General features: G+C 36.7%; 2 protein-coding genes across 2 annotated transcripts in view; both read right to left on the bottom strand.

Moving 5' to 3' along the window:
• Positions 1–8,040, bottom strand: part of tgfbrap1 (transforming growth factor, beta receptor associated protein 1) — a 16,142-nt gene extending 8,102 nt beyond the window's left edge. Inside the window, exons 1-7 of the mRNA XM_016486633.1 lie at positions 7,868–8,040; positions 6,152–6,853; positions 4,810–5,004; positions 2,633–2,787; positions 2,451–2,533; positions 1,644–1,985; positions 1,242–1,299 (exon numbers count right to left, since the gene is read on the bottom strand). Of these exons, the coding sequence (XP_016342119.1) occupies positions 1,242–1,299; positions 1,644–1,985; positions 2,451–2,533; positions 2,633–2,787; positions 4,810–5,004; positions 6,152–6,839 (1,521 nt within the window). The 5' untranslated portion in view covers positions 6,840–6,853; positions 7,868–8,040. The remainder of the gene's footprint in view (positions 1–1,241; positions 1,300–1,643; positions 1,986–2,450; positions 2,534–2,632; positions 2,788–4,809; positions 5,005–6,151; positions 6,854–7,867) is intronic.
• Positions 8,041–9,412: 1,372 nt separating this feature from the next.
• fhl2b (four and a half LIM domains 2b) overlaps positions 9,413–13,102 on the bottom strand; it is a 13,472-nt gene continuing 9,782 nt past the window's right edge. Inside the window, exons 5-7 of the mRNA XM_016486739.1 lie at positions 10,740–10,909; positions 10,475–10,661; positions 9,413–9,795 (exon numbers count right to left, since the gene is read on the bottom strand). Of these exons, the coding sequence (XP_016342225.1) occupies positions 9,644–9,795; positions 10,475–10,661; positions 10,740–10,909 (509 nt within the window). The 3' untranslated portion in view covers positions 9,413–9,643. The remainder of the gene's footprint in view (positions 9,796–10,474; positions 10,662–10,739; positions 10,910–13,102) is intronic.

Below are 13,102 nucleotides of genomic sequence, written 5' to 3'. Positions count from 1 at the left end.
AGGGGCGTAACATTTCCGTCACACGCTTGAGGTATTCAGCAAATCACAACGCACTGGATAGCTGGCCAATCAGCGTACACCTCGCTTTTCAGAATGATGAGCTTTGTAAAAATCGACGCGTTTCAGAAATGCGGGGCATAGAGGAGCAACAATAATGTACATTATGTGGAAAATAATGTGTTTTTTTTTACCTTAAACCGCATAAACACATTGCATTACACCAAATATACAACATATTCTTTTTAGCAACGTCATATGACCCCTTTAAGTGTGTGAATTTAAGTGAACAAAGCATAAAAGTGATTTTAAAAAGTTAAAAAGTTATTTTTTTTAAAGAAATTAATGCTGTTATTCAGTGAAGATGTGTTCAATTTATCAAAAGTGACAGTAAAAACATTTATAATGTTACAAAATATTTCTATTTCAAATAAATGCTGTTCCTTCCAACTTTTTTTTCCAGAATTCTTTGATGAATTGCATCATGGTTTCCACAAAAAATATATACAAGCAGCACAAAGGTTTTCAACATTGGTAACTATAAAGAATGTTTCTTGAGCATCAAATAAGCATATTAGAATGCTGGATCAGATGTGACACTAAAGAACTATAATAATATTTTTTTCTGTAGTAATCAACAGCATGCCACATATTATGTCATATCATATATGATGACATTAAATAGTATTTAAAGGGATGAAAATTAACATTCTGTTATTGATTACTCACCCTCATATCGTTCCAAACCCGTAAGACCGTCGTTCATCTTCAGAACACAAATTAAGATATTTTTAATGAAATCCTGACCCTGCATGGACAGCAACGCAACTACCATGTTCAAGGCCAGAAAGGTAGTAAAGACATCCTTTAAATAGTCCATGTGACATCAGTGGTTCAACCGTAATTTTATGAAGCTACGAGAATACTTTTTGAGCGCAAATAAAACAATAATAACATAACGGTTAAACCACTGATGTCACATGGACTATTTTACTGATGTCCTTGCTACGTTTCTGGACCTGGGAACATTGCAGTTGCATTGCTGTCTACAAAGGGTCAGAGAGCTCTCAGATTCCATCAAAAATATCTTAATTTGTGTTCCGAAGGTCAGGAACTTACGGGTTTGGAACGACATGAGGGTGAGTAATTAATGACAGAATTTTCATTTTTGGGTGAACTAACATTGGCAGCAAACTTTAGCTAAGCTGTCACAATCAAACAGCACATCAGCAATCAGATCTCACCTGTAAAGCAGCAGAATCTTGACCGTTGTAGTGATACAGAAGCCCAAGAGCAAAATACCTGAACACAGAGAAAAAAACATTTACAGTCAAATTACACACATTAAGAATTGTAGCAAAAGTTATTTAACCATTGTCAAACACTGACATTTATTAAAGCTTTAATTCATGCACTGCCATAGTAACTGTAGTGAATAAAAGGACAGAGGGCATGGATGATTAATGCATCATGATGGTTTATGAGACACCAACCAAAATCCTACAAAATGTGATGCTCAGCAAAGGTGTCGCAAGCATCACCTTTGGAACATCATCTTTAGTTTCCTTGCAAAAATAAACTGTCAAAACCGGATGTAATCTTCTGATCAATAGCTACTCAAAGGAAAAATAAAAGCGAGTACCCACTTGTGATGCTTCTCCAGCCAGGGGGCGCTGTCTGCCAGGACACAAGCATTATCGGAGGCCAGCAAGTCAAGGAGACTCTCGTGGCCGGTCTCTGCGTAGAGCTTCAGCAATGCAGTATCTACATCTTCATGGAAACCATTAGCACTGTCGCTGCTACGCACCTCGTGCAGGTAGCTAATGAGGAAACGTTTGAAGCGCTGTACCTTCTCCTGGTCTCCTTGCGTCAGGTGGTTCAAGTCAGCAAATTCATGAAGTGGTGGATGGCAACGCGTGAAAGAGGAAGAGGCGGGAAGGAGCAGAGGATAAAGAGAGATCAGCTCCCGTACATCCAGCTGTCCTTTCCTAAAATGAGCATCAGAAAAAGCTAAATTTATTTAAATAAAAAAATTTTTTAAAAAAATGATATTTTTTAATAGGTCTGATATAGTGTATTATTATTACTAAGCTATTATTTTATTGCATTTATTTTGCGGTTTTATTATTTAAAAAAAATAAAATTACAGTAGTATAAGCAATCAGTGATTTAAACAGATTACTAGTTCTTGCTGTATGATAGATGTAGAAACCTAAAATACATGCAGAATTCAACATGGTAGATCCACTGATATTTATGTCGGCCATTTATTCAGCTGTTAGACAAGTTACTGTTCTCCATCCATTAGCATACGGCGATTAGGGTCAGGTGCACAGAGGGATAAGAAGCAATTAGCAAAGAAGTTAATTAACTCCGTTCAGTCATCCTCTGAAACATCTGGGTCTGAGCGGCAATTAACAGTATTAATTACATGACAAAATGATACACTTCACCTAAAATGCTCTTTTGCTTCTAAAAACTGAAGCTGGCCAAATTGGATGAATCCTGCTTGTTGGAGAATTCTTTTGTGCAATATCTACAACATAAAAAGAGAAAATCGTCAATTAAAATCCTTTCCCCAATTGAGAGAAACACTCTTGTTTCTTCACCAGTTTGCCACATCAGTTTGGTGTACCTGATATTTTTCTTTGGGAATGTTTCTCTGTGCCGCCTCGGTGAGGGTCAGGGCCTCTTCGACTCGATGGCTTGCCAACAGGTCTTGGATCTGACGCTCCAGAGGGAGAGGAACCAGTATATACACCGCTTTTGAAGAGGCCAACACCACCTTACCTGAGAGAGGGCATCAGAAATAAAGAATTTAGAGGTTCTTTATAAAGTGGACACAAAAAGACATTCATTAGCTGATTATTATCAGAACTTTGAGCACTGCATTACTTGAATGCTGTAGCTGATGTACCTATAGTTCAAAGCATTGAGGAACATTGAGTGATATGAAAGGGATGACAGGTGTTTACATAAAACACCACAAGCCACATTTATGAAAACAAATGCTCTAGCATAAAGTACAGCACATTGATAAGACATGAGAATGTGTGAGTGCCGCTGGTCGTACATGATTTATCAACTGAAAAATAATCAAGCTTGTGATCGGTACAGTAATGAGTTTTTGACGTGAGACGTATGGCGACTGACCTGATCTGAGCTTGTCATAACACATTACATCAGGAGCTCCTGAGTAAATTGCCTTCACTACATTCTCTGCACTGCTTGCTTTATTAAATGAGAATGAGTCTGGTTTTCTTCATCCTGATTCAAGCCCTATCAAGCTTTAGCAAGACTTGACAGGAGAAAATTTCCTTGCTGCTTTGTAGGGAAATTTACCTCAGCACTTCAGAGAAATCAATACTGGTAAAACAGTAGACTGCAGCACTAGCAATCTGAAGGAATACCAACTAAGACACCTGAGATCTAAATATATATTTAAATGTTTAAATCAGTGCCATTTCTGCGGTTTCTTTACAGTGTTTCCTACAGGATTTTGTTTTTGATAATTTTCTTCTGAAACTCTTTACTACCCTTCCAAAGATTTACGTGAGGGTTACAACAAAAACTAAAGTGCACAAACAAAAAAGTGACCGTGCACACACAAACACAAAAAGCAAATGTTTCAGTCCTTGCTAGACTATCTTCAGGAATACAGTTTTGTTCAAAGGACAATGAACTTTGCATTTTGTTTGGTGTGTGGATTTTTTGCTTTTGCTTTTTGTATTTTTCTCTATTGATTGAATCTACACACCCAATTATAAACTTTTTTTTAATTTTACTTAATTGGCACAGAATTTTATCATATTTTTCATGTTTAAATCATATCCTGCGATTCACCAAGTAAGTTGATCATATGAGCTGATTCAGTTTGGAAATGAGTTGTCTGACTGAATCAATGCGATGACACCTGGGATTGACACTAACAGTCTATTTTGCAAATAATTTAGACTGATGCAATAAAAACTAAACAAAAACAGTATGATTCGACATTTGGTAGTTTTACCATAATCTGTGAATGTGTATTTAAAAAAAGAAAAGGTAGACATAACATATATAGTTATGTCCTGTTTACATGTCCAATGCATTTTTTTATACAATGTTCATAAACATTGTTTGTGGTGTTATTTTATTTTTTTATAAATAAACATAAATGACATTTTTTGGAACAGTACATTTGTGTGAACTGTTATTTTGTTTTGCAGAATACACTTAAAGATGCAGTATGTATGATTTTTTTTAATAAATCACATATGCCGTGAGGTTGCCTTTTTGGCCTTTTGCAAGATATCTAGCCATCGTTATGTTCAGTGTCAGATATTGAATGTCAGATATTGTTTGTTTTTTTTTACTTTTAAGGTAATGATCACTTGTAACTACGGGTACCAGCTTTCCTCAAAGCATCATAATTATCCACACTGAAAATCTGAGTTGAAGCCCAACTAAACAAATGATTGGAGACGTTCTGCATACATCATCAGAGAGAAGTCATAGTTTTCACCTCAAAGAACGCAGAGAGCGCGACTTGCTTGACTGTGAATGTGAATATGCTATAAATAGAGCAGACCCCCACATTTAACAAGATGTAATTGAAAACACAGTCTATCAATATCCTGTCCTGCCTTATGTTTCTACTGTAGGTCCAGTCTATTTGTCAATAAATCTTTTCTGGCTCTGGAATGCTGGAAAGCCATATTTTCATGACTGACTACATGCCAAATAGGTACACTGTGCCTAAATGTCACCAGTACCAACAATTAATAGCGTAAGGATTAAATAAATGGTAAATGTATGGGGCAGCACTCTTACCTTCAAAATCCTGTAAAAGGTGTCCATCTCTGAACGACAGCGTCTGTTTGAGCTGCTGGTCCAACATGCTGTGAACTGTCACAAAGCCTTCATCCAGAGCGACCACATACGGGAAACACACAGCCACCGCAATCACGCTCTCTGACCAGCTCACCGGAGCACGCTGAGATATGCCCTCCGCGTTAGCAAACATCCCTGAGAGATAAAGATACAGAGATGTATGACTCATCACGGGTGATTGCCATGACAACAGATATAGCCGAGAAGACAGATTCATATCTCGGGTGGGGTGCGGCTAAAGTTGTAATAAAAATGACAAACAAACAAATACTAGATGCATTCGCCATAGAAAACAATTCATGATACAGAGTCCTCAGGCATTTCCTTCTGAAATGCACTAGTGCGAATATAAAGGGATTCTCACTGAGAATTTAGACCACAAACACTATCTTCCAAAGTCCAAAAGGGGGAGGAAAAAAAAGTACTACTGGCTTGCATCTCTTGCAGAGGTGACATATTTTTGTAAGCCACAACCACTTCACATATATGGTTCCATTATTCTGAAGTCAATGGGGTTTTAAATGGGTTTTTGGTTAAAAGCCTGAAATAAGGTCTATGGTTAACATAAGCACAAGATATTTTCATGTTTTATTCTTCAACATGAACTTCATCAGTAATTGTCTTGAAAAAGCCGGCTGCTTACAAGTGGCTAAGTGGGGACATTTAACATCATGCAAAACAGGTAAACTCATCTACTCACTAATCACACTCTTGCAAACAATTCTAACTCAAACCGTCCAGGAATTTATTTATTGTTTAATAGAGACTGAAGGAGTTGTCGGAAGCTTAACGGTAACGGCGGTGACGTTAGTCATGCGACCGTGGTGTTGTTCGGTTATAGCTTACGTGTAGCTTTTTACTTCAGGTGATTATTTTTAGGTTTAAAAATAAAAGTTGTTTATTTGTAAAGATTATCTTGATGGTAAAAATCATAAACTTAATTTCCTACAACAAAAGTCATCACTGCTGCACTCCACTGACAGCAGAATCTATTTTTTACTATAAACATATTTCAGAATGAATGTTATATTTATCCAAGAATACATTTTTAATTTATATTGATATCTCCTGACCTAAACCACAAAAGTTATGACAATATCTAAATATTCAGTCACAGATCTGACTGAAAACTTCCAGTGAAGATCCTCGAAATATCATTGATGACTAAAATGTTTCAATAAGGAAAAGAAAAGCCTCCTGCTGGCGCAAGCTTATATTAAAATTCAAATAGAAGGTCGATGTGTACATACTGATCAATGCCATTTTTGGTCATTTAACTCACCAAGGCCGCCTGGAGCAGCCAGGAGAAACTCTTCCCGGCCAATCCTCTTCACAATGGGTTTCCTTTCTTCACAGTCATAAGGGAACAGGTCCTGAGAGGCTCCTGTGCTGTAGTTGAGAATCATATACTGCGTGGACAGGGCTAGACAGATATTGTATCCGTCCAGGCTCAGGGCACAGGGCTGCTCTGGTGTGGTCACTTCCTTTAACATCTGCACTCTGTCCTCATGGACCGTACAGATCTGGACGGCCCGTCTGCGTGCCAAAACCACTGCCATTTCCACACAGAACACGTCCCCCGTCACTGGATTCTCGTTGACACAAAACGCGGTCACACCTTTGAGCTTTGTGCCGCCAGTGGGTACAGGCTCCAGAGTAACCATGTCCACAACAGTGATCCTTGAGTCACAGAGGACAATTAGACGCTCCAACGCAGAGGCAGCCTTCAGCTCTGCCACTGGCTTCTTCAGGCCCAGGTATTTGTGGAGGAGCTTCTGGACATTATAGGCCAGCTTACCTTTGGCTGTAGTGTGCTCCTCTAGTAGGAAGTGATGGATGAAGCAGTCATTGGTGCCAAGGTACAGGTGTTTGCCGCAGCACTCTATGCATTCGATGTTTATCCGCACCTTTTCACCCATTACTTGCTCCCGCTCCACGGCGGGAACCAGCTCAAAAGCTTTCACGCTCATGATGCCACCCACATCTACAGAGAGAGAAAACAAAGACAAAGTCAATGTCTAAGTTTAGACTTGCACTGACAAGTATGAGCAATATTATACAGAATATTATAAAGACATTTTATCATTAATTATCATAATAGTATACATGTTAAAAAGACAAAAAAAAAACGTTATGCAAACAATATAATGAACATTTCCTTTTCTGTCTTTCTGTACAAGTCTAAACTAATCATTTTGTTATTATTTCAGCTTTTGTTATTAATATAATGTCTTTAAAATATGCTTTATAATTTAGTTCACGTTTGTTGTCAGTGCAAATCTAAACTAAAGGATTTTGTTTCTGTTGTCTCTTTTGCCAAGATGTGGCAAGAAAGAGAAAACAGAAACAAAACCTTCAGTTTAGACATGCACTGACAACAAATATGAACAATATTGTAAACAGAAACGCAAAATGGCTTATTAGTGTCACTTACTGGTATGATTTAGCATATTCTAAAGCAATAAATCCCAGCTCTGACATTTAAGCATAAAAACAGGTGCCTATCAACCTGTGGTTTGTATTACACACAGGTTCATTACAGACCTGTCCCGTTCCTCTACAAAACGCAAAAGGTATTTATTTTTAGAAATACAAAGTTGTATGCGAGATACATTTCTGTCAAACCAGCCAAAGACTACGCTAGCAAAACCATATCAAGAAGAATCAACACTTAATTCCTCTTTTAATCACCAGCACCAGCTTCACATTCACACCAGCCCAGCATGAGTATTTATATGAACGACAGACAGAAGTGATTTGATCACACGGATGATCATGGGAGGCTATGGCTGTGTTTCAAAGCCTATTGAGATGCCCATCTAAAAATATTCCTTTTGGGTTTTTTCGAATATGCGCCTATTATGCCATTAAAGCTGTGCTGGTAGACAGTCCGCTAGGGTTTAACACACAGCCTACGTGTCTGGTCGTGTGTATGTCTGTGTGGTGCGGCATGCAGAGAGAGCAGGTGATGTTAAAGAAAGCCGAGCGCACATCGTACCCCAGCCGTGGCCAGTGCGGTCCTGATTTGAGAGATGGCAGTGTTTTCACGGCCTGCCCGTTTCATTCAAGCGCCCCACTCCACCTCCCTCGATCTCCCTGCGGTAACGCTTCCTGTTTCTCCGCCGAAATACATCCGGCCACGTGATGAGGGTGGGCTCTGGGCTGGCTTTTTATTTGAAAGCGTTTATGATAATTAAATCTGAACCCGAAAAGGGTTGCATAATAAATGTAGTTTTAGCATTAATGTCGTTAAAACAGAAAACAAGTTCTTTAAAAATTCAGTAAATTATTCTTAATTTATGGAGTTTCGTTAGAATGTTAGATATTTAAGTTTGTAGTCCTTTTTAAGAAAACATCCGCACTTTCAAGTTATGGGCTCCTTCGGGATTTCCAATTATTATTATTATTAATTTACGGTTTCGATTCACATTTTATTTTACAACATAATAAACAGTAGAACATCAAACGTGAATTCTGATGTCATTATTTTTGTTTGTTTGTTTGTTTTCGTTTTGTTTTTGGTCAAAAGTCGCTAAATACGGACTACAAACAAAGATGTAACGTTAAGTTTAAGTGATTGAGGAATCGGACATTTTTCTGCAGACAACAGATAATTTAATTTACATTTTTACCACAAGGGGGCGATATAAGCCAATTTCGTCTACAGTAATCTACTGATCCAACATCTGAAGACAACCATGGTAAGATTGAGGAATCGGACATTTTTCTGCAGACAACAGATAATTTAATCTACATTTTTACCACAAGGGGGAGATATAAGCCAATTTCGTCTACAGTAATCTACTGATCCAACATCTGAAGACAACCATGGTAAAATAATAATAATAATAATATTCCTTGGTAAGGGTGGAAACCTATCTTAATAATTTCACTATATTATCTTCTTGTAGCCTGCCAGAGTAATCTCATTATTCATGGAATAGGTCAGAATTGACATCAATACTAGTAAGTAGGGTCTGTGAAATAAACATACATTATAATAATATTACTAATATACTGCCATCTATGAAATATTTTCCATATTTCCAAATCCAACCCCCAGTGAGATTTGAGTATAATAAACCTACATTGCTTTTAATAAACTACAGAGACAGATGCATGATGAATCAGACCTTTGGGTTTCACTGAAAGATAAGAAGGAACAGCTGAGGCATATTTAGACTAAATGCATTGAATGGGAGTCATTTTTTATTATAGCAATCTCCTGTAAGCAGTACTGAGCCTTACATGAATGTCTTTTCAAGAAGTTCATTATGAGCTCCAGCAAATTCTTCACACAGGCTATACATGATGTGCAGTATATATATATATATATATATATATATATTGATTGATGAGTCAAAAGCAAATGTTAGTCACAAAAAAAGGTAAAATAGGCAAGTATACTATAAAATGTAATATTCCTTGTGCTTTATGTCTCTATATCTAAAATAAAAATGATTTTCACACTGCATATGTTTCTTTTGGTTTGACTAACGACCACAAAATCATGACACAATATCTGCTGTGTGTGTGCACTTAGGATGGGTTAAATGCAGAGCACTAATTCCGAGTATGGGTAACCATACTTGGCCACATGTCAGGTCACTTGTTAATAATAGGCCTTGGCTTGCACAGGCCCCTTTAAAGTTAATTATCTAAAGAGAACTTTTTTTTAGACAAATATATTACCTTTGATAAAAGCTTTGCTAATGAACTCTAAGAATATAAGCTATTTAATAAAAGAATAAAATGTTAGGAACTGCAGTGCTGATCAGATGTCTTTGCCACAGTCAGGACACAGGATGTCATCTCTCTCCGTCAGGAAGCCGCGGCCCACCAGGGACACCAAACACTTCTTGCAGTTGAAGCAGTCATTGTGCCACTGTCTCTCTTCAAAGGAGATGTATTTGCTGCCTCCCAGACCTGCAAAGGATATGACAGTAACAAATAACAAAGCCTCTGATAGTAATATCATGGGAAATATGACTATTGTTTGCTAAAGTGTGGACAAGAAGATTGCTGTGAGACTCATACAGTTCCTGAGGTCAGAAATGCATGATTTCAACACCAAAATAATCCTATCATTATTTACTCAACCTTATGTCATTCAAAACCTGTAGGACTTTAGAATTTAACATTAGAATTCAAATAGTCTGTCAACATCTCCAAAATGACAAAAAGCACAATAGAAATATCATAAAAGTGATAGACAATTTTGGTCTGTGTCTTGCATAATCACAATTGTATGGCTTCAGAACACCAGGAATATAGCACACATTTTCATACGGACTTCTTTTATAATAAAGTCATGGTGTTTTTCTGTCAATTTTCATAGCCCAAAACCTGATTCAATTTCACTGAAAAAAGTGGCGAAGATTTTAAAAAAACAACAAACAAAAAAAAACATTTTTTTTGTAATAAAGAAATAAAGTCTTGGATATTTTTTTTTGATTAACTGTTTTAATCAGATATATGTCACAATATAGAAGGAATCTGTCACTATTCTGTTTCATCACAAGATGTTAATTGTGTTTAGGTTCCATTTGGTCCTGATAAGCACCTTCCAAATATAAGGAGATGTAAATGTGTTGGTTGCTCATACCACTAATAGGGGTGGTGCAGGCAGCGCACTTCTTGGCATACAGATTGCAGAAGCAGTTGAGGCAATAGGGAAAGTCATCACGAGAGGTGAAGCGCTGGCCAGAGAGCTGCTGCTTACAGCCAGTACACAAGAAGCAGTCCTTATGCCAAGGCTGGTCATGGTAGGTCACACCTCCAGTGGTGATTGGCTGAGAGGAAGTGATAAAGGTGTGATGTCAAATATAATACTTTTTATTCAATGTAAAATGTTGCATTCTGGTTCTTACCTTCTTGCAGTGCACACACTGCAGTGCAAATTGTTTCTCGTAGCAGGGCACGCAGTAGTTATTGTTGTCCTTAGGAATGAAGCTCTTGGTTCCAATAGGCTGCTGACAGCGCTGGCAGGTAAAGCAGGTCTCATGCCAGCTGTTCCCCTTATGCTCCATCTTCCTGGAGCCTGGAGAAATAGAGAAAAATGCAGACAAACAAGCAAGTATTACATACCTTGGCTGGATAAAAGCGAGGATTGATTATAACCTTTGTATTAAAGGGTTAGTTTCCCCAAAAATTTAAAATCTGTCTTCTTTTAGTTATGATGCATTCACGTACTGGGGAAGTTCGTATTTACCATTTATGCATACAATTCAACACATTTTTTTAACTCTACATCTACAAAATGAATAGAGAATGTGCATCAGATGTTTTCGCTGTTGTTGTTTTGGTTCGATTTATGAATGTGCTGTAAATTCAGTCATTATGTATTTTATCTTAATTGTACAATACTATGCTATTTCGTACAAGCAACTTGTAAATGAAAAAATAAAATCATTAATTTTAACAAATTCAGACATGGCATCTATTGTATCTGACATGGTTTCTTACTAATACGCCCCAAAGTGTGCCTCCATTGAAAGTCCATTCCACCAAAACTTTAAAACATAAAAAAGTTGATAAAGACACTGTGAAAGAAATCCAATGAATTTCTGAATTTTCACATGTCATGCAAATATGTTTGAGCATCTCCAAGAACCAATAAGGTTTGTTCTTGTGTTAAGCGCAACAGTTGAGCTGCCATTGGTCATATATGTGAGCCTGGACCACAAAACCAGTCATAAGGGTACATTTTTCAAAATTGAGATTTATACATCATCTGAAAGCTGAATAAACAACTTTTCCATTGATGTATGGTTTGTTAGGATAGGACTAACAAATATTTTTTGTTAGGATAAGACTAACAAATATTTGGCTGAGTTACAACTATTTGAAAATCTGGAATCTGAGGGTGCAAAAAATAAAAATATTGAGAAAATCGCCTTTAAAGTTTCCAAACGAAGTTCTTAGCAATGCATATTACTAATCAAAAATTAAGTTTTGATATATTTACCGTAGGAAATTTACAAAATATCTTCATGGAACATGATCTTTACTTAACATCCTAATGATTTTTGGCATAAAAGAAAAATCTATAATTTTGACTAGAGATGCACCGATTGCAATTTTCTTGGCCGATTCCGATTTCCGATTTTTTTGTAAGTGTGACCTGCCGATACAGTTTTTTGCCGATTCCGATTTTCTTTCTAAAAACTATAATTGACAGCATATACAAACAAAAATCTATACTTTCTTTAATGCAAAAAAATATTTACATAATAAAAAATTATTAAACATGAATGAATGAATTAGTCATTTATAAACATTACAATTCCCCCAATCTGGACAAAGTTACAGATGTTCTCTCACTTAAACAACTCTCAAAATAAAGTGCTTTATGACTAGAAAAAAGGTAGAAATAACAATTAACTGAAAAGGAGTTGCTGTACTATTTAACAAAACAGATGTCATTTATTCCCACTGTTTCTTAAATTGTCATTTTTCACTAACCTTATTAAATGTCATCTTTCACATCAAATTCTTACATTGTTTTTAATTAATTCAGTTAAAATAATAAGAAACTTTAGAGTTGTTACCATTCAAATGAAAGCAGTATCAACAAACTCCATCTTTCCACTGCAGGAAACATAGAAGCTGCATCTGAAGTGGCATTAGATGTATTTACAGAGACTGTTTGATGAAGCTGAGGTGCCATAGATGCATTTACACTGCAAAATTTCAAATGCATAAAGAATATTATAATATTAATGTTTGAAATATTTTTAAACATACAAATAAGGGAAACATTTTGTACAATTTTGGCATTTGGGAAAAATGCAATGATAGTTTTAAAGGGGTCATATGATGCGATTTCAAGTTTTCCTTTCTCTTGCCTCCGCCGCCATGTCGTGGAGACACTGTGTTTCGTTGTGAAAGCGAAACTACTTTGTTTGGCCTTCCAAAAGAGGACACAACTAGAAATCAGTGGTTAAGGGTGCTTTCACACCTGTAGATCGATTGTTTTGTTCCGAAAAAGGGATTCAAATTATTACAATGTTGCTTTTTATTCTTGGTGCGGTTCGCTTTCACATGGCAAAGTTTCTAAACAGACCAAATTTGTTAATACAAGTCACACGCGAGTAAACTGTTCTCTCATTGGTCAAAGTTCCATGGTTTATTTTCTGGGATTCCACTGCGCTGTCACGGCTGTCATCCGTCAGAATGATAACAGCTTTGTGGGCTTATTGTTTTTTTTTTTTGTAGCTGTCGTTCTAATAAT

The sequence above is a fragment of the Sinocyclocheilus anshuiensis genome, unplaced genomic scaffold (assembly GCF_001515605.1).
Source record: "Sinocyclocheilus anshuiensis isolate Anshui unplaced genomic scaffold, SAMN03320099.WGS_v1.1 scaffold101, whole genome shotgun sequence".
NCBI classification, from domain to species: Eukaryota; Metazoa; Chordata; class Actinopteri; order Cypriniformes; family Cyprinidae; genus Sinocyclocheilus; species Sinocyclocheilus anshuiensis.
This window is presented reverse-complemented; position numbering and strand designations above follow the sequence as displayed.